Here is a 21,808-nt window from a genome sequence, read left to right on the forward strand (position 1 = left end):
GTCTAAAACAGAACTCAGACTTCTACCACCAAACCTTTTACTCCTTCAACTTTCTCCATCTCAAAAGAAAATGATACCAAAATTAACCTAAATGCTCAAGCTGAAAATGTGCACATTATCCTTGTTTTTTCTTTTCCTTACTTCCAATATCCAGTTCATCAGCAAACTCTATCATCTCTACCTTCAAAATATGTCTCACTATTGCAGTAGCTTCCAATCTGGTCTCCATGATTCCTTTACTATCCTCCTAAGAGTTATCACGACAACCAGAGTGATATTTTTAAAACCTAAATTATATGACCTGTCCTCTGCTGAATACTCTCCAATAATTTCCTAACACACTGTAATAGTTCAAATTCCTTATCTTGGCCTACAGGAGCCTACATAATCTAATCTGTATAACTTCCTACCATTCTCCTTCTCACTCACACTTTAGTGACACAGGCCCTCTTGAATACTTTTTGTTCCCTCTGCCTAGACTAGAATGTCCTTCTCCCGCTCTTCACATTGCTGTCATTGCTCGTTTTGTTTGTTTGTTTGTTTCAAATCATCTCCCCAGATAGGCCCTGCCTAACAATTCTATCTAAATAGCACATCTTCTCACCTCACTCTCTAGCTTCCTAATCCTTTCTTCTTGGCAGTTTTCACTACCTGAAACTATTTATTTATTTGTCTTATCTTCCCCACATTAGGTAGCTTCTTTGAGGGCAGGGTTTGTCTTACTGTGTCTGTTGTATGCCCAGGGCCTAGGGACTCAATAAATATTCGTTGAATGTATTAATGCTGAAGCAAATAAGTGAGTGAATGAATGAATGAATGAACAATCAATCAAGAAATCCAGCCTTGATCTGACTCTAGCCCTCTGGGACTACTGAAGAAGAAATTTCTGTCTATCACAGGTGCTTCCCTAGAAACCTACCCAGTGACCTATGGGAGATGAGCAAATAGACCCTTAACTGACTGAATACTCTTAAGAGGAAGAATTCAGAGCCAACCAATAAAGAAGAGCTGTTTCCTTTCCAGTAAGGAAGACAGACACATTCCCATCTCCACTCCTGCCAGACACAACCAAAACTCGCTCCCAAGAAAATGGTAAGACATCCTCACAAGAAAAAGGAAAAAAGTACCAAGTAGCTATTGGAGAAGGAATCATAGTTCCTTCTCCTTTACAGCCACCACACCCTCATCAGTACTGTCTCTCACAAGCATAAAACCTTGAAAGGAAAGGGGTGGTTCAGTTGTCCTTCCTCTTTATACTCAATAAAGGCCGAAGGAATCCAGAGACCTGGCACCAGCCCCACATTTTGCCCTAAGGTTATATTAACAATATCTCCCTTCACCCAGATACTCTCTCACACAATTTCCAGCTCACAACTAAAGGAAGGTAGCCACTATGTTTAAGGAAAATTTCTATAGAACAGGTGAGTCTTATAAAGGGAGGGACCCAGTCCTAAAGAGCAGGTAGGGCTTACTCATTAACTCAATGTATATCCATATGGATAAAATACTGGGCACTGTTCTAAGTAAGCACTGGAAATAACAAAGATGGATAAAACCAGTTGAGGTAGCATAAACATAAATCCAACAAATATTGTAAATAGAAGTATTTATAAAAAGTGTCATGGGGGCATGAAGGAAAACAACTAACTCTGCCTGGGCTATTAGAGGGTTCCACAGAGTTAATATTGAACTTAGATCTTTAATAATGAGATACTAATTAAGCAGAGAGCAGAGGGAAAGGTTTTCTTCATATTAAAAACAGTACGTACAAAACTATGGTACCGTGAAAGAACACGAAAAATTCAAAGAACAGTTGCAAATTTAGTGTGCCTTAATCACAGACTATTCAGAGAAGAGAGGCACAACATTAGTTGAAGGGTAAATGTGGGTGACGGTTATAAGTATTGCTAAATATTATGCTAAGGAGTTTAGCTTTTGTCTACTGACACCCTAGAAACAAAGGAGGTTTTTAAACAAGAAAATGGTAAGATCAGATTGTCCTTCAAAAATACATCAGGTAACAGTATAAGATGGAGCAGAGAGAGATGGATTGCAGTGGACAATTTATAAGAAGCTGTTTCAATAGTCCATTTGAAAATAAGAAAGTAATGTAATGAACTAAGAGAAATATTAGGAAAGATAAATCTGAGATTCGCCTCTATCTTAATATGTTCCATGCAATACTGAAATTATTTATACCTGTAACACCTCTGCCAATCAATAGCAAGTTCCTTGACAAAATAAAAATAGCATTCATTTTTCTTTGAAATCCCAGTGCAAACATACAGCCTGAACTCAAATATGCTTTTGAAATTGAATGCTGAATTAATAAGTATTACAGCAAACATATATTTACTACATGCCAGGCTCCATTCCAGCACTACATGAAGTAGCTAACTTAAACCTCATAAAAACCCATTTAAGTATTATTATCCACATTTTACATAGGAGGAAATCAAGGCCCAGAGAGGTTAAATAAATTGCCCAACATTACCCAGCTAGTGACAGGACTAAAATGCAAATGCAGAATATCTGCCTCCAGATTTAAATTAACCACAAAGTAAAAGCAACAAGACCTGGCAAATAAATGGGGGATGAGAGAAGACTCTCATAGGAAGTATAGGAGATTCAGTAAAAGATAAAGCCATTAACAGACTAGAAACACATAAGAAGGGGAACTGTGTTCAAGAAAAGAGGTTGAGTACAGTTTTGAACATGTTAAGTTTTGAGACATCTACAGGAGATTCATGATGTCCAGAAAGCAAGTAGGAATACCATACTTGAGATAATGAATAAAATCAAGACAAAAGATACAAATTCAAGAGTTAGCAGCTTATAGACAACTATGAAGCTATGGAAGTAGATGGAATTATCCAAGGAGAACAGCAGATCATGAAAGGAGGTAAGGGTAAAATCCTGGGGAAAACCAGGACGTAGGAAAGTTAAAAAGGAGGAGTCTTTAAAGAAGACTTTGAAGGGAGCCAGAAATAAAAGGAGAAACCCAAGAAATAATGATGATCTAGACATCAAAGAAAGGAAGTTTCAAGAAACTGGAGGTTGCCCATAGTGTATAGTTCTATAGAAAGATCAAGTAGAATGAAGACTAAAAATGGCGCAATCAAGTTTTTTACAAACTTAGTCAAATTAGTTAGTTAAAGAATAGGAATCGAAATGTAAGATGTACTTTCAGGAAATTCAGTAAAATGAGAAAGGATAAAAATAGGGTAGGCCAGGCGCGGTGGCTCATGCCTGTAATCCCAGCACTTTGGGAGGCCAAGGCAGGTAGATCACTTGAGGTCAGGAGTTTGAGACCAGCCTGACCAACATGGTGAAACCCCATCTCTATTTTAAAAAATACAAAATTAGCTGGGTGTGGTGGTGCACACCTGTAATCCCAGCTACTCAAGAGGCTGAGGCAGGAGAATCGCTTGAACCCAGGAGGCAGAGGTTACGGTGAGCCAAGATCACGCCATTGCACTCTAGCCTGGGCAACAAGAGTGAAACTCTGTCTCAAAAAAAAAATAGGGCAATAGCTTAAAGAAGTTGTGGTAAGGGGAGTCAAGAAAAAGCCTTTTGATTTTGCTGTAGGATGGGGAGGCTCAAGGGTGTCTGTCAAGTGAGAGCAGTAGTCTGAAGAAAGTGACAAGTTATAAATAAATAAGATAGAGATAAATGGCATTAAAATCGGGTATACTCAGAAAAATAGGTAAGACACCTTCTCTGAAAAAGGAAAAAATGAGTAATAAATAAAGGATGGATGCTACTTCAGGCAAATCTGAACATGAAGAAAGACAGAAGCTAACATCCAATCCACCACCAACCCCACCCCACCTTCCCTCCCTCACTCATTAGAAGAATGGGGGTGAGAGAGAAGAAAATGGGTGAGAAGGTGGCAAAGCCACAGAAGCACTGCTCAGTCTTTCATACATGGTTTCTTAATAAATCATCAACACAGCAACAAAGACTAGTAGCCATCAGCAGGGATGCACTGGAACAAGTACTTATCCACCCAGCTATTTATGGTCCCAATTAGGCATGGACTGGAAAAGATAAAGTCAACGGTTGAGAAAAGTGGTAAGCACTCTCCCCCATGGCTAGCCCCTCTTACAGTTATTAGCCCTGGGATACTGTACCATCCCTTGTTGGTTTCCTTAAACCCCATCCATATCTTTGTAAATATGGTCCCTTTATTAAACTCTTCCCAAACCCAGCTTGAGCTATCTGCCACCTGCAAAGAGCCTCATTGAAAAAAGAGTATTAATGTTTATGGAACACTTTTCTCAATCGTATCTCATTTTAAAGACTGAAAACAAAGACAATCAAACAAGAATAATACAGACTAGTAGGTAAAGTCTGAACTCTGGAGTCCCTCAATGGTTTGAAAGTCACACAGTCCCCAGCTGTGTGACTTTAAATAAATCATTTCACATATCTGAGCCTCAGCTTCCTCATCTATAAATTCCTGATGAAATTAGTATTGCTAGTTTTAAAAATTAAGTCACATAACAACCTATGTAGCATTCCGACCATAAAGAAGGTACTCTGTAAATTACATGTCCCTTTCCTCCTTCCTTCTCCTGATCCTATTTGACCCAAGTGCCCACATCTCTGACTGAGAAAAGAGATATAACCTGCTCTGATGTGTCCATCCTTATCGCCTCCCATGCATACCTCAGTCAGCTGAAGAAAGGCCAAGCATTCAGTCTCAGTAAGGTCTTAACATGTCCAAAACTAAACTGCCTCCAGCTTCTGGAATTTAATTTCAAACATTAACTGCTCCTACCTTGCAGTATACCTGAGGTGCCCATTATTGCTCCACCACTTGACCAACAAAGGGTACTGCTCATGGAACCAAGGAAGATTAGCCTCCAGGACCCTTCCTCACCCACCTGCCCACCGCAGTTCTACAATCCCATTTCAAAGACCTCAAGAGAAGATGTTGGAATCAGCATCTCAGATTCCAAAAGCCAATACTTAAACTGGGCCCTGTTCACATACAACAAAAGCATAAAAGAAAGCTATAGTTTGGTATTCCTATCACCTAATTAGACTCTCTGCAATGTTCAGAACAAGACAAAGAAAAGGTTAAAATCACCACCCTCTCATGGTATCCTTTCCTCCCATAGCAAAGTCCAAAAAAAAAAAAAAACAAAAAAACCAGAACCTGCCACTCTCCAGATTTACCTTCAGGCTCAGCCACAGAGTAAAAAGGGGAACGAGCTGATCTCTCAGACCCAAAATGGCCAAGATCAGGCACTCACCTTATAGCCCAAAATACAGCCTTACAGCCACACACAGCAAGGGTGACAACCAACCTCGGAACAGCAGATACAGGGCAGGAAGTGGCTCAGCCTCACTTATGAACCTTTGCCCTAGGAGAGGCAAAGAGGAGGGAGCTGGGGTAAGGGATATACCTGCAACACCTACATTGGACAGGGAGAGACCAAAATGATCTTCCAAGAACAGGTCAGTAAAATTCTGTGGTTTCTCTCTCCTTACAGTGGCTCTTCCTAGGCAAGAAGACTAATTACTGACATAAGGAAGATGAATGGGCTGTTACCCTAAATACTGAAAGTTGAATGACCTGATTAAAATCTCATAGAAATATAAAGGGAAAAACCAACCAACCAAAAACACCGCCTACTAGGAATTTATACTAGAGCTCAGCTTACACATTTCTTCCCTGCTTTTCCATCCCTCAGACAAATGGGATGTCAGGGTATGGTCCCAACTCATTCCCTTCCCTCCCCGCAATATCACTTCTGCTTCTTGCAGGGATCTCCTCATCTGACTCCAGCGGGGTCCATCCAATTCACAAAAGTGAACCTCTATTCTACAGTGACTCCTCTTTACAGCAATGAATCCTCATGTCACACACAGTTATCTCTACCTTGACAGAGATGTCAAAAAGGAGGTGAAACTGAACTAGATCCTAAAGGATAAGGAAGTTCACTGGGCAGAGAAGAAAAGGCATTCCTAGTAGAGGAAGCAGCTATTACAAAGATTTCAAGGCTCAAAAAAGCAGCATGGTTTTAGGGAACTGTGAACAATTTATTCAAACTAGAACACAGACTAGGGAGTGGCACACGAGACTGGAGAGGTAAGCTGAAGCTAAATGATGCTATATTAAGAAATTTGGATGTTGTCCTACAGGACACAAAGAGCCAAAAGTTTTTAAGCCAAGGAGTTCGGAGATCAGATGTGTATTTTCAGAAAAATCATTCTAGGGATGGACCAGAAAATAGCAAGTTTTAAGACAAAAAATTGTTTTAAAAAAATCATATGAGGTGAGGGGGAGCTAAACTAAAGCTTTGACAGTGAAGATGTAGCAATGGAGATATAGAGAAGAGAGATAACACAGAGGGAAATGTATTAAGATTCTAGCAAATGATTGAATGCAGGGAGTAAAAGAGCAGAAAGTATGAAAGATGACAATGTAGTCCCTGCCTGGACTGAGACAGGGGATATGAGGGCAAAGTCGGGCTTTTGGGGCAAAGACTATGAATTCTGTTTTGGACATGTTAATTTTGAGATACTTGTGGAGATACACAGATCAATAAACATGTATACTTGGAATATAGGGAAAGATGACACTAGATACAAAGGAGTAATCAACTCATTATGATATATTTTCTTTCTTTCTTTTTTTTTTTTTTTGAGGTGGGGCCTCACTCTGTCACCCAGGCTGGAGTGCAGTGGCGTGACCTCATCTCACTGCAACCTCTGCCTCCCAGGCTCAAGCAATCCTCCCACCTCAGCCTCCGGAGTAGCCAGGACCACAAGTATGTGCAACCACACCTGGCTAATTTTTGGTGGGTTTTTTTGGTGGTGGTTTTACTGTTGTTGTTGTTGTTTTGGTAGAGGCAGGGTTTCAAAATGTTGCCCAGGTCGGTCTCAAACTCCTGAGGTCAAGCGATCTGCCTGCCTCAGCCTCCCAAAATGCTAGGATTACAGGCGTGAGCCACTACGCCCAGCCTATTATGATATATTTTCACATTTCACATTATCTCTCTAAATTGAAATTATGTTTTCATGTGTCTCTCTCTCCCTACTAGACTGAAAATCCCTTGAGAGCTCAGATGACCATGTTTTATTCATGTTGTTATCCCATTAAATGTGAGCATCACAAGCACAAACTATATGTTGAACAAGTATTTGTTGAATGAATAAATGAATTCATTCTCCTAGCACTTAGTAGAGTGCCTGGCACAGAGCAGATATGGAATAAATGATTAACACAGTACCCTAAACATGTTTCTATCTCTACATCATCATCCTCATGTATGTTTCATCCTCTCAGAACTACCACTCACTATATGATACAAATCAAAATCCATTATACTTAATGCACTACTATTTCAACAGAGTTTGGGATAGCAAACAATAAGCTTACCAAATCCAGTGCTTTCTCCATTATAACAAGGATTTAGACAGTCCCTAAGAACCATCTAATATTTGATTTGATTCATCCTATCACTATCATGATATGATCCACTATCAAGATGTGATCCAGGTATTATATATACCTGTTCCAATGTCACTGCGACAGCATTAAACATAACCTTCATCCCTATGTCACTCTCACAGTCCCTTTTCTGTCTTTTGGAAATAGAACAACTACAAATCATTAAAAAATCCTCCCACATCACCTTCAGTGTCTATTATAAATCTTCTTTCCCAAAGTCTCTCTCACTCTGAGACAAAATTCTGGGTTCAGCCTTGCCACTGTATCCCTATATGATCTCTGGCTATTGAATTTAATTTCTCATCTATAAAATGAAAGTTCCTGTCTTTGTCTACAAGGTACCTAAATAAATCAGTATAATAAAATTTGAAATCCCTATGTAAAGCATGAATGCTGTTCAGATGTTAAGTTATACAGAATCATTGTATAAATGTATGCTTCCTCAACCTAATACAACAGCCACACCATCATCACTTTAAATTTCTGAAGTTCATAAAGCTATAGAAATAATTTTTAAAATTAAAAATTGGGTTGACACTTTTTATTTGGGTAAATTAGATCTTTTTTTTTTTAACCCACCATCTACTGTTACCATTACTGCATCAATGAAAGAGCACTTCAACACCAAAAGAATAGGAATGATAATCTCTGAGAATAAATTTATCTTCATGAATAACCATACTGTCTTTCTCTCCCTCCATCTTGGATAGATGATAATTTTATCATGTACAGGGTCCTTGGTCCAGTGTTTAGGAACCACTACTCTAAACTCTGAACTGTAAGTTCTGACTGACTGGGCAAGTTGCCAAGTGTTCTACCAATATGGAGGCCTGTCTGGACTCCAGAAAGAAGCAATGAGAATATACTACAGGATATAGGAGTTGGCTCTGAAGCTAAGACTCTGGAAAAGAATGGGGACTGAGGCTGTCTAATTCTCAGGAAATGGTCTCTCCCTGTCCAATGTAGAGTTAAGGAAAGACTTAACTCTTTCTAGGAAAGACTTAACTCTTTCTGAGTCTGGAAAGAATAGGATGTCCCAACCCCACGGCAGACTAGCAGTAGAGAGGAAAATTTAGTAGTGTGAAAGTGGCCATTATCACTGAATGCCAAACCAACTTTCCAGAATTTCACGTGCATTTGGGTTGGTGGGGAGAAGAGGACCTAAAAGAATGCTAGTAAGATGAACCCAACTACAGGGTGTGGAGAGGAAGAGATGAATTTTCAGGTGGCTGAAATGTTCAGTATCTTGAGACTGATGATGATTTCACAGATGTGTACACATGTCAAAACTCATCAAACACACATTTTAAATATAATATAAACTAGCTTTTTAAAAAATTCAACTGTAAGAAAGGAGAGTAAGGCCATCCTGTTTGGGATCCTAAATATAGTGCGTATAGGGCAAACCATATGACCTCCATAAAAGTGGAATTAGCAACTGAATATGGTCAATCCAATCAAAGACCCACAGTTAAGCACAGGTAAGGAGCAACAGTGGAATAAGGTTATCCAGAAGCAAGTAGAGAGAAAACACAAGCTGTCACAGCGCAAAACCCTTCATGAGAGGGCCCATCTTCAACTATGCAGTCCAGAGAAGGAACTCGAAGGAACTGAAGTTTCTGTGATTACTCTGTTGAAGTCTGAGCCTCAAATATGACTTTCATTACCATAGTACTATTGCCTATGACACCTTCATTTTCTCGTCCTCCAGAATATGGAAAGTCCATGGGAGCAGAGGAGTCAGGTGCACAACACTTCCATCTAAGCTGCCCTATTTTGTCTAAAACTATTGCTCTCACTGGACAGGGCAGTCCATCGAAGGAGGCCTCAGAACCAACCTCTCACCTTTATCCAAGTCTCACAAGCCCTAATTCCCTTCTTCCATGCCTCGCCTTCAACTCCCTCACCAATTTGCCGCCACCCCGCAGGCTCCCACCTGCGCCTTTTACTCTCTCTCTCCTCGCGCAGGCCTTACCCCTCACTCTAGTCCCAGGGTATCCTTCACACCAGCCCTCAGTAGCCCCAGCCCTAGTAAACCGCGTTCAGGAGTCCCTTCAACTTGGCACCTCCGAAAGCACCCAGCCTCTCACAGCCCCTCATTTGTCCACTCACCTGTAAGCTCTCACTCTCCTTCCCTATCTTAGACACTCACACCCGGACCCTCACCACCTGCCAACCCCTCACAACCAGTACAGTAACCAAACCCGTCACCGTCTTTTCCCAGTCTCTCATCCCCACAAACGACTCTCCAGGCCCTCTGGCCCATGCGTACCGTTCACTCACGGAATGCCGAACCTGGCCGGGCCCGGTTGTTGCTGCGGTGTTAGGTGAGTTCAGGCCGCCGCCATCGCTTCTCAGGCGCACCAGCCGCGCCCCGCCCCGCGCCACACGCAGCCCGCGCCCCCGCGCACCACACGCAACCGCCCGGCGACGCACGACTGGGCAATGGCGTGCCAGCTCATTGGCTGAGCCAGACCAAACCCGAGCAAGGACGCTTGTTTCCTGGCAACGGCTAAACGCAGGGGCGGGGTCGCCGACGGCTATCCAAGGGAGGAACACCGCCTCTCCTCTTGGTTCCGTCCCTTCGTACGTAAACCCCGCCCCTCAGAAGGACTCCGGCGTGTCATAGGCGAAGGCCTCTGGGAAGGTGGAGGCCGGCAGGGCGGAGGCGGAGCCCGGGAAGGAAAGGTGGAACCAGAGGGCAGAAGGCGGGACCTAAGGAGAGGCGATTTTTACAGGCAGGGAAAGATCAGAAGGGCGGGGCTTGGGAGAGATGGAGCCGGAAGAAAGACGAGCGAGAAAGGGGTGGGGCCATGGATTCCGGGAGACGCTTGGAGTGGAAGAGTGGGTGTGGCGGGGCGTGGCTATCACGAAAAGAGAGGAGGAATCAGTAGGTGGGCCGGGCCTGCGGGAAAGTGGAGCCCTGGAGAGGGCTGACTGCGGGCACTCTAGTTCATTTTGCTCCATCGTCGTGCATAGCTTGGTCTCTACTTTACGGTGACTGCCCCTGGCTCCCCCAACACCGCTGTGCTGTGCTGCTCCGTGACCCCTTGAGCACTTAGTCAAGGAACACGGAATAAGTGCCTGCATGCCCAGCTGGATTCCGGATCAATTAGAACCGGCCTCTGCTCTCCAGGACCTCAGAGAATTGCAGCGTAGTGTAATAAGTACATTACTACGGGGGCCACCTAGGAGCAGCACTTAGCATGATTTGCATGTATAGAGGATGAGAGGAAGGTACGGTGAAGGAGCTTAGGGAAGACTTCCGGGAGGTGATGGTGTCTAAGCCGAGTCTTGGGAAACAAGCAAGAGTAAGATAAACTAAAATAGAAAAATAGAAGTTTCAGATAAGGCATGTAGTTTTAAAAGTACTTTACCGGCTGGGCGCGGTGGCTCACGCCTGTAATCCCAGCACTTTGAGAGGCCGAGGCGGGCGGATCACGAGGTCAAGAGTTCGAGACCAGCCTGACCAACATAGTGAAACCCCGTCCCTACTACAAATACAAAAATTAACTGGGCGTAGTGGCGCGCGCCTGTAATCCCAGCTACTTGGGAGGCTGGGGCAGGAGAATCGCTTGAATCCGGGAGGCGGAGGTTGCAGTGAGCCGAGATCGCACCACTGCATTCCAGCCTGGGCGACAGGGCGAGACTCCGTCTCAAAAAAAAAAGAAAAGAAAAGAAAAAAAGAAAAGTATTTTGCCAATGTTAAATACCTGGTTTTTATCATTGTGCTATAGTTATGTAAGATCATAACGTTAGGGGAACATGGATAAGGAATTTATGAGAACTCTGTATTATTTTTGCAACTTTTCTGTAAGCCTAAAATTAGTTCAAATAAAAAGTATTTAAAAAGAAATAGAAGTTTCAGACCAAAAGATCAGCATATACCAGGGAAAGGAAGAATGGACAGCATGTGGGAGGTGCTGTAAGAACTGCAATCAGTACAGTGTGTCGGGAGCCTAGGGAACATGTGAGGAAACATTGTGAGATGAGGCTGAAGACATGGACTGGAGAACTTTATAAACCATGTTAAGGAATTTAGATTTTATTTTTGGGATGATAGCTATAAAGAATTTTATACATAGATTGATAGTTACACAGTAACTTTGCAAAAGACCAAACAAGCTGATAAGGCCCAAACTAGAGTAGCAAAAATGCAGAGAAGTGGACATGTGGATTTTTAGAAGGTAGCTCACCATGGTTTGATGATTGGGTGGATATAAGAGGAAAATAAGAGGAAGACTTCAAAACTAATGCTTAGTTTATATAAATTCAAAAACAGGTAAAACTAAACTGTGATATTAGAATTCAGGATAGTGATTATTCTTGGAAAAACATTGACTGAAAGGGGCAGAATGGGGCTCCTGAGGCACTGGTGATGTTCTGTTTCTTGATCTGAGTGCTTGGTTATATGGGTGTGTTCACTTCGTGAAAATGTATTAAGCTATATACTTAAGGATTGTACACCTTTCTCTGTGTTTGTTTGTTCTGATTACTATGCTATGTGACAAACCAACCCAAACTTAGTGTCATAAAAACAATAGCCATTTTATTATGTGCACAAATTCTGGGAATTTGGACGAGATGCAATAGGAATGGCTTGTCTCTATTCCATGATGTCTGGGGCCTTATTTGTAAAGCTTGAACATCTAGAGGTGATTTGAGGCTGGTGGCTGGAAGCATCTAGAGGCTTCTTCAGTCACACATCTAATTCCTGGGCTGGGATAATGAAAAAGCTGAACTCATTGGGGGAACTGTCAAACAGAACTTCTCACAATGTGATGGGTAGGTTCCAAGAGGGAACATTCTGAGAGGGAGCTACCAGACAACAAGCATTCCAAGAGAACCAGAGGGAAGCTGCATGGCCTTTTATGATCTAGCCTTAGAAGTCATACAACATCACTTCTGCTATACAAACTATCACAAGGGAGTGGTGTCGAAGAATTTGTGACCATTTTTTTTAACTGCCACAACGTTATACAGTAATAGTAATAAATGCTTGTCATAGGTTTTTTGCTGAAAGGGCATAGATAGGAATTCTAGAAGAAAAAGTGGAGGAAGATAATGAGCTTAGTTATAGACCCAATGGGTTGAAGGTGACTGCAGGATACCCAAGTAGGAACATCCAGTGAGCAGTTAGTCATATAGATAACTGCAACTCAGGGAGAGTTCTCGGGAGCCACTATATGAGAAAGGAAGTCCTGTGGGTGACTGACGTCAATCAGACAGAGTTAGGAGGATGGCAAAAGTAGAAAGCCTAGAACAGAATCCAAGAAAAAAAAAAAAAAACACCATCATAGAAGGAATAGACAGAGGAGCTTATGAAAGACACTAAAAAGAAACAGCAAACCAAGACATTATGGCATTACAAAGGATTTTATTCATTTTGTTGCATTACTTTGAATGTTGTCTTTTTATTTTAACAAGCGTAATACTTTGCAAAAAGAAATTAAGAAGCCATGGGAAAAGAGAGTTTTTCAAAATTTAATTAGGGACCACAGGTTTTTCTTCTAAAACACACTCCAAAAACACAAACCTGATTTTATCACTGAACTGTGCAAAACTCTTCACAGGTTCTCTATTGCCGTTGGGTAAAATCCAAGCTTTATAACATGGCTGACAGAACTCCTCCTGAGCTGGCCTCTGTCTATCATTCAACCTCATCTCTCACCACTACCCGCTAGGCCCTCTAAAATAAGCCAATTGATATTTGCCCAGTCACCCACGCTTTTTGGTATCTCTATGCCTTTGCCCACTCTGTGCATTCTTCCTCTAGTGCTCTTCACCCTCCCATCTCTGTACCCAACTCCTATTCATCCTGCAGAACCCAGGCTCTGTAGGGCCACTTCATGTGTACTATAATAGCCTTCCGTGTATCCACCTAACAGAGTACTCATCAGCAGCCTGGCAATGACTGCTGCTGTTTAGTTACCTAATGTGTAATTACCTGCTGGCCTGACGATTTCACCTAGCAGACTGTGAGCTTCTGGAGAGGGGGGAGCGTGTCTTATTCATCTCCAATTCCTAGTATTTAGCACAATATTGGCCTGGCACACAGAACACCTGCCTATGGGTGTTCTGATTTTGATTTGTTGACTGAGAAAGATGATAGCAGTGAAAGGAACATCAGGTTGAGGGAGAAATTATAGGGTTTTTGTTTGTTTTGATATAGGAGATATTGAAGCAGGTTCACAAAAAGAGAAAAGTTGAAAGATTGGGGACCATAAAACACATGGAATGGTTGGTAGGATCAGGCACTAGAAGTCACAAGAAGGATATGAGGACAAAAGCACCCTAGGATGGCCCTTATCACACTACCTATGAGAGTGGAGTGATGGGGGAAGGCGTATGTGGAGGTAGATAAGGGTAGGAAGTAGGTTACAAAAATAGAGCTCACTTCTCATGTGAGAGGCATCTCTTTGTCCCTGGAGAATAGTTTAGCACCTGACATAGATAAGCCATTCAGTAGTTGTTAAATAAATAAATAGTGAGGCCCAAATAGAATTTGCAAAGATAAAACAGAGTATTTGATCCTACACTAAAACTCAGGTCTTCTGACCCAGAGGACACCTATGTAGCTCAGTTGCTGTGGAAAGAGGGGAGGAGGAAAACAGAGACAAGACTCAGGCTTCCCTCTGAGGCATGCACCCCCTCCTTCTCCAGGGATCTCATTAGAGGTGTTTAGCTGGGCAGGTGTAAGCCCAGGCCCTGGGAGACAGGGCAGAGTGCTAGAGCTAGACTGTCTCCACCCCTTCAGTAGCGCTAGCTCTGGTTGTGTTGCTAAGAGCCCCAAAGACAAAGAAGTCACAGCAGGAGCCCAACGGCAGCCTCCTTCAGGCAGTCAGGCACTAGTGCCCAACTCCAGAAGTCCCCTACAGGCAGAGAGGGTGTGGACATCTCACACCCCAGCACCAGACCACAGAACCATGAGCCAGGACACCAAAGTGAAGACAACAGAGTCCAGTCCCCCAGCCCCATCCAAGGCCAGGTGAGAAGTCCTGGTCCCTTGTGTGGGATCTCTCCTCATTCCTCTTGGTGCCCCAGTCACAACTACAGCTTTGAATGCCTGGTGAATAAATGAAGCAAGACTTTCTTTCTTACAGGAAGTCGCTGCCTGTCCTGGACCCATCTGGGGATTACTACTACTGGTGGCTGAACACAATGGTCTTCCCAGTCATGTATAACCTCATCATCCTCGTGTGCAGGTATGGCAGGGGTGCTAAGGGAGGGGCTGGAAGCCAAAAAGAGGACTAAAGAGAGGTCAAAGAGAAGGGCAGACCCTTGGTGGGGCAGGGAGGAGGAGCAATTCCCATGGGAGGGCCTGAGGCAGAGGGTTAAGGGCCCTGGGGAGATGCCTCGCACACAGAGGGTGCCCTTAATTCAATCATGCTTAACCCTGCCCTGCAGAGCCTGCTTCCCCGACTTGCAGCACAGTTATCTGGTGGCCTGGTTGGTGCTGGACTACACGAGTGACCTGCTATACCTACTAGACATGGTGGTGCGCTTCCACACAGGTCAGTGGGCTTCTAGGAATGACCCTTTGTTCCACATTCCCTTCCTAAAGATAGCCACTTAAGAAGTAACAAGAAAGGCACCCCCACCGTGATAGCACCTTCGCGTGCCTCTATGCCTGACAGCATCCCAGTGCTCACCCCGGAAAGCCGGGAGCAGAGTTATGCCTGGCTCCACTCTGTCCTTCAGACAGTCTCCCTGGCCTGCCCTGGGCAGCTCATGCTCAGCCCAAGCTTGACTACAGCAGGTCCCCTTCCTACCGGCTCCCTCTCCCCAGGATTCTTGGAACAGGGCATCCTGGTGGTGGACAAGGGTAGGATCTCGAGTCGCTACGTTCGCACCTGGAGTTTCTTCTTGGACCTGGCTTCCCTGATGCCCACAGACGTGGTCTACGTGCGGCTGGGCCCGCACACACCCACCCTGAGGCTGAACCGCTTTCTCCGCGCGCCCCGCCTCTTCGAGGCCTTCGACCGCACAGAGACCCGCACAGCTTACCCAAATGCCTTTCGCATTGCCAAGCTGATGCTTTACATTTTTGTCGTCATCCATTGGAACAGCTGCCTATACTTTGCCCTATCCCGGTACCTGGGCTTCGGGCGTGACGCATGGGTGTACCCGGACCCCGCGCAGCCTGGCTTTGAGCGCCTGCGGCGCCAGTACCTCTATAGCTTTTACTTCTCCACGCTGATACTGACTACAGTGGGCGATACACCGCCGCCAGCCAGGGAAGAGGAGTACCTCTTCATGGTGGGCGACTTCCTGCTGGCCGTCATGGGTTTCGCCACCATCATGGGTAGCATGAGCTCTGTCATCTACAACATGAACACTGCAGATGCGGCTTTCTACCCAGATCATGCACTGGTGAAGAAGTACATGAAGCTGCAGCACGTCAACCGCAAGCTGGAGCGGCGAGTTATTGACTGGTGAGAAGGCGGGGTTCCAGACCAGGACAGGGACCAGTGTAGGTGATGGAACCTGAGGGAGGTAACTGGGTACTTAGTGCCTGGTGAGCCAGGCAAGGCTGTCAAAATGTAGCATTCAGCCGTGGGTTTGCTGGCTGGGGCTTGGAAAAAGGGAACTTCTTTCAACTGAGGGAATCAGGACTTGGGGGAGGGGTAGGTAAGAGACTAATAGGGAGAGGAGCTCATACTCAAAAAAGGATAATATGGAGACCAGGGAATGGGAAGTGCCACTGCCTGGTAGGGCTCAGAAGGCTCTGGAAGGAGTGGGTGAAGAAGGGCAATCCCCCCTGAGAATGGTCAGCAACAAGATCATTGGCTACCTATGGTGATTCATACTGTGGACTGAACAAAAGGAAGTGTCACAAAGTTGGGGAAGTAGAGCAGAGGGTCTCCAGAGAGGAGGGGCCCTTGGTGGCTGAGGTAGCTAAGGGTAGGGGTGGAACAAGACATCACTGATTGGTGGGTAGGGTAGAGCCTGATAGGAGGTGAAGGGTTATGTAAAGTGGTAGAGGTGTCTATGCCCTGGAAAACAGGTAATCCAACTGTCAGGTACTCCCATGATCCCTGTTAGATCTCAGTATGGTGGGATTCTTGGCTGCAGCTGAGCTGAGCCCTGAAGGAAGGGATGGAGGCAGGCACATAAAGGGCTGGTAAGGAAATGGCACTGTCCTTACTCTCAGGTATCAGCACCTGCAGATCAACAAGAAGATGACCAACGAGGTAGCCATCTTACAGCACTTGCCTGAGCGGCTGCGGGCAGAAGTGGCTGTTTCTGTGCACCTGTCCACTCTGAGCCGGGTGCAGATCTTTCAGAACTGTGAGGCCAGCCTGCTGGAGGAGCTGGTGCTGAAGCTGCAGCCCCAGACCTACTCACCAGGTGAATATGTATGCCGCAAAGGAGACATTGGCCGAGAGATGTACATCATCCGAGAGGGTCAACTGGCCGTGGTGGCAGATGATGGTATCACACAGTATGCTGTGCTCGGTGCAGGGCTCTACTTTGGGGAGATCAGCATCATCAACATCAAAGGTGGGTATCCCAGTATTTGTTCCAGGGACAAGGATGGGTGGGGTAGGGGGGAACACCAGAGCCCAGTGCTGGGACCAGATAGTACTTCAGGCCTAAACTTCTGATTGAGGAAACCTGGCCCTTCTCTGAGTCACTAGATGGCTCAGGAGAAAAACAACACATAGAGGATCCATTCCCTGAGAAGAAGCTGAGCCAAGGCCAGTGAACAGGATGGGTTCGTGGAAGAGAGAGTAGACTTGCTCTGTGGATATTCACCTGAAGCACCAATAGACTAGTGGACAGTGATAGAGATAATAATAATAATAATAGCTAATATTTATTACCTGCTTACTGCATCCCCTTTTCTAAGTGCTTCACATGATATTAACTCATTAAATTCCCGCAGCAGTTCTATAAGATAAGTACTATTCTTATCCCAATTTTAAAGATAAGGAAATCAAACTCAAAGAAGTTGGGTAATTTGCCCAACGTCGCACAGGTATACACATGTGGGATGAGTGGAAAAAACAACCTTTTTACAGCCAAGTGGAAAGAGAAAGGTAGAAGAGAAGAAGTTCCCATTTACTGACCATCACCTCTAGGCCAAGCCAGGTACTACCTACTGGCTTGCTTTTTCCTCTCATCAGCCCTGTGCAGTAGGAATTGTTATGCCTAATCACAGGTATTCGGCATGAGGTCGTGCAAGCAGGAAATCCTGCAAATGGGGTAAGCACACTGTCATGGACCGAGAAGCTGGATGTGCTCTGGCTCTCTCAGCATGAGGATTCTACCCTCAGGGATTCTGAAAGCCTCACATCTGTCCTCCAATGATCCCCTCAAGCTCCACATCCTGTATGTGGTAGGATGCTGTCTGTTTGACTTTGGACAAGTCATTTCCCTATTTAGGCCTCAGTTTAATCACCTATCCAATGAGGATAATAATAAAAACCCAATGAGTTATTTGTGAGAATAAATGAGCTATGTGAGTGAGGCATCCAGCGCAGTGCTTGGCATACAGCAAGTGTTCAACAAATAGTAGCTCCCTTTCCCTTGTCCAAGGTCCTTCTAGCTCTAAGACTTTGCAGCATTCAGCCTCACCTATCTCCCCACCCATTCTCCACCAACATCTTTCTAAACTGCAAAGGATATCATACAGCTCCCTGCTTAAAATACTTCAATAGTTTCCTACTGCCCTCAGCATAAGGCCTGAACTTCATGTCATGGCTTATGAGACCCAGTGTGACCTAGATCTCCCCTCTCTCCACCCTCCCCACACTCTGCGCTTCTCCCACTCTGAACTGCTTACTATTTTCTGCATCCAACTGACTCTTTTCTACTCCCTTCCCTCTGTTCCTGCTCCTTCCTCTGGCTAGATTGCCCTATCCCCACTTGTCCCCTTCCTCCCCCTAGTTACCTCCTACTCAGTTCAGGTGTATGAGACTGTTCTTGCATTTCTATAAAGAAATATCTGAGACTGGATAATTTATAAAGAAAAGAGGTTTAATTGGCTCACAGTTCTTCAGGATTTACAGGAAGCATGGTGCTGGCATTCGCTCAGCTTCTAGGGAGGCTTCAAGAAGCTTATAATTGTGGCAGAAGGCAAAGGGGGAGCAGGCATGTCACGCGGTGAAAGCAGGAGCAAGGGTTGGGGGAAGTGCCACACTTTCAAACAACCAAAACAACCAGATCTCGACTCACTAACTCAAAGACAGCATCAAGCCATGAAGGATTCGCCCCCATAATCCAATCACCTCCCACCAGGTCCCACCCCCAACATTGGGGATTACATTTCACATGAGATTTGGGCAGAGACAAATATTCAAATTATATCTTAGGACATCCCTTCCTCCAGACTTCCCTAAATTCCCTGCCTTACAGTTTGGTAGGGGCTCTTTGCCTACCTTTCCACAGCACCTGATGAACATGTCTTCACTGCACCAGCCATACTGTTATATAACTATTCCAATATATGTGTATCTCCTCTAGACTGTGAATTATTTGAGGCAGGTCACTGATACCTACCCAGCATGGAGCCTGGTCCCCAGTATGTTACTAAATGAAAGAATTAATGAGGCAGAAGGAGAGGCTCAGAAGCACAAATATGGAGGTGAAGGTCCTGGTTCAGGAGTGAAATGCCACCTCCTCACCCTCCTACTAACTGTCCTCCCATCTCTGCCCATGGGCCACAGGGAACATGTCTGGGAACCGCCGCACAGCCAACATCAAGAGCTTAGGTTATTCAGACCTATTCTGCCTGAGCAAGGAGGACCTGCGGGAGGTGCTGAGCGAGTATCCACAAGCACAGACCATCATGGAGGAGAAAGGACGTGAGATCCTGCTGAAAATGAACAAGTTGGACGTGAATGCTGAGGCAGCTGAGATCGCCCTGCAGGAGGCCACAGAGTCCCGGCTACGAGGCCTAGACCAGCAGCTGGATGATCTACAGACCAAGTTTGCTCGCCTCCTGGCTGAGCTGGAGTCCAGCGCACTTAAGATTGCTTACCGCATTGAACGGCTGGAGTGGCAGACTCGAGAGTGGCCGATGCCCGAGGACCTGGCTGAGGCTGATGACGAGGGTGAGCCTGAGGAGGGAACTTCCAAAGATGAAGAGGGCAGGGCCAGCCAGGAGGGACCCCCAGGTCCAGAGTGACCCCAACCCCATCCCCAGGATTCCCACCTCCTAGTGAATCCAGAGTTGTAGTAAAGCCTGACTGCTGCAACTCTGTCATCCTGTCTGCAAGATCACAGACACAGGAGCGAATTGGTCTGTAGATGCCCAGCTAGAGATATAGGAGTATAGCGCACATTCAGCCCCCACTTACCAGTACACACACACACACACACACACACACACACACACACACACACACATTTGCTCATAGACCTGTTGGCCCCAAGACTGTGCATTCCATCTAAAATGCTCTGGAATTTCCATTCTCAGAGCACACAGCACACATGCTTTCTCACAAGCACCGATGTATCTTACACCCACATAGTATATACACATTCAGTCATGCACCTCCTAAACACACATATGCTGACAGTCATACACTGATAGACACAGATGCCCTTCACAGGTGTGCACACACTTGTGAAAACACAAAAGCACACCCTGAGCCCTCTAGGTCTAAGATGTCTTTTGAATGTTTCCCATATGGGCGATTCACAAGTATACCCTGAAAGTTGCACTTCAATAAAGTATTTGCCTCCTCCCTAAGCATTTATGGGGCTGGAAAGAAAAGGCAAAGTCAATGGTGGGCCAGGATGGATTCTGTCTGAATTCTGAAGTCTGAAGCCTGAATTCTGAGTCAAAGAGGTGATGAACATGAACTGTGTAGTAGCTAGTGGGTTAGAGTCAGAGACGAGGTACCTGAAGAATAGAGAATCAATACTCAGCCTAGGCAAAGCAGGCTCTCACATCACACTGCTGTAAGAGTGCCCATGCACACTGGCCTTTGCATCCCACACCGGAGCATATGTTCTCGATTTATAAGCTCTGAGGGGTTTCATCTAGTTAAATGGGCCAGAGCAGATACTTCTTCTTTTTCTTCCCTCTGGCCAGCCCTGGAGCCTGGATCCAGGGCTTCCCTGTGTTCAGGGCTGATTCCAAGAGGAGAATAATTCCATTCTCCCAACAGAAAGAGGGTGAATAGTTCCAACAGGACCGTTCACCTGGCCCAGCCCTACCATGACAGTTGTTGGAACTGGTGTTGGTGCTGGTGGAAATCCAGCCCTTCTTCTTTGCACAGTATTCCAAAATATAGGGGAGAGTAGAAACTAGGTGCAATGGAATATTACGGTCAGAGGCAATTAGAGATGAGGGTGTTGGGAATTTTGGAGTTAAATCTGGTGTACTTGGAAGGAGGTCTGCACTTGGGGCAGGAAAGATATCATAGGTTCTATGGGGAGGAGTCTGGTATCATGTCTGAACCAGATTCACCCTGAGTCACCACTGCAGCTCCTCCAGGGCCTGGCCAGTCTTGAAGTCTGAGCTATGCCAGGTAGTAGTTTAAAAGGTATCCAGGATTTAACTTATAGATATAACTGAGTGATGTGTCTCTACTCTCAGGGGAGATTATGAGGGTAATCACACTTTAAATCATCTTAAAATATATAGTTTTTTTGTGATATGTCCTTCTCACAAAATATAAGATCCACAAGACCAACACTGGGTTTTTCTTGTTCATCTTTGTGTCCCCAGGGTTGTGCCTGGCATCTAGTAAGTACCCAAATATATATTTGGTAACCAAAGAAGAGAGAGTTGAAGCAGATAGAGGACAAATGTTGAAGGAAGATGTGTGTCAATTTCTTGAGAGGTTTTTCTATCATCTCTGCCCTCATATCATCTTGAACTAGAATGGATGGGTACATCATAAAGGCCATTTGGGTGGCATCTGATGGATTTAGGGAGTTGAGAACAAGTTTTTCACTGACATATTACAATGTGCACACCTAACCCCAGTGAAGGCTGTCTTGGAAAAGTTGGCCTCTGCCACACCATCTAATCCTGGTCTATAGCACTAGCAGGGTGATAACTGGTTATCTGGCATTTTATGGTTGCAGAAACAAAACTCTCAAAGGGCCAGCTATCCATTTTGCTCTGCCTCTGCTATTCCAGGATGAGGAGATCAGAATCTTCATGGTGGAGCCACCATATCATAAGACACCTTGAATAGCATCAGTTGCTTTCTGAGGTCCTCTAGTTGTAGAATTGTTTTTATCACTCTGTTGAAGACAATATTTGGACAATTTGGGATCAAGCTGGGTAAAATTAGGTCAGGATGTTCAGAACTGAACACAATTTTAAGTTCCTGGAATAACCAAGAAATAATAATAAATTCTTTTAGTCCAAAGAATATT

At 44.7% G+C, this 21,808-nt stretch overlaps 2 protein-coding genes across 14 annotated transcripts in view; one reads left to right on the plus strand and one right to left on the minus strand.

Moving 5' to 3' along the window:
• The window catches only part of FHIP1B (FHF complex subunit HOOK interacting protein 1B), a 23,593-nt gene extending 13,551 nt beyond the window's left edge, over window positions 1–10,042 (minus strand). For 7 of the 8 annotated variants that reach the window (XR_010147457.1, XR_010147458.1, XM_016920256.4 and 4 more), the window contains exon 1: window positions 9,738–10,042. The gene's annotated coding sequence lies outside the window, so the exon portion shown is untranslated. The remainder of the gene's footprint in view (window positions 1–9,737) is intronic. The other variant, XR_010147459.1, reaches the window with a different exon arrangement.
• Window positions 900–21,116, plus strand: CNGA4 (cyclic nucleotide gated channel subunit alpha 4). Of its 6 annotated transcripts, none has more exons than XM_054661975.2 (7): window positions 900–1,092; window positions 6,661–6,782; window positions 14,569–14,670; window positions 14,873–14,979; window positions 15,255–15,900; window positions 16,620–16,969; window positions 19,138–21,116. In XM_054661975.2, exons 1-7 carry the CDS (start codon window positions 1,090–1,092, stop codon window positions 19,596–19,598), a joined length of 1,791 nt encoding a protein of 596 aa, XP_054517950.2. In that variant the 5' UTR covers window positions 900–1,089; the 3' UTR covers window positions 19,599–21,116. The 6 variants fall into 6 exon arrangements, with proteins under 6 accessions (XP_054517950.2, XP_054517954.2, XP_054517951.2 ...); XM_054661979.2 differs by lacking the exons at window positions 900–1,092; window positions 6,661–6,782 and adding exons at window positions 9,968–10,051; window positions 14,223–14,453; XM_054661976.2 differs by lacking the exons at window positions 900–1,092; window positions 6,661–6,782 and adding exons at window positions 9,981–10,203; window positions 14,223–14,453.
• The last annotated feature ends 692 nt before the right edge of the window (window positions 21,117–21,808 follow it).

This window comes from Pan troglodytes, chromosome 9 (genome assembly GCF_028858775.2).
Source record: "Pan troglodytes isolate AG18354 chromosome 9, NHGRI_mPanTro3-v2.0_pri, whole genome shotgun sequence".
Classification (NCBI taxonomy): Eukaryota; Metazoa; Chordata; class Mammalia; order Primates; family Hominidae; genus Pan; species Pan troglodytes.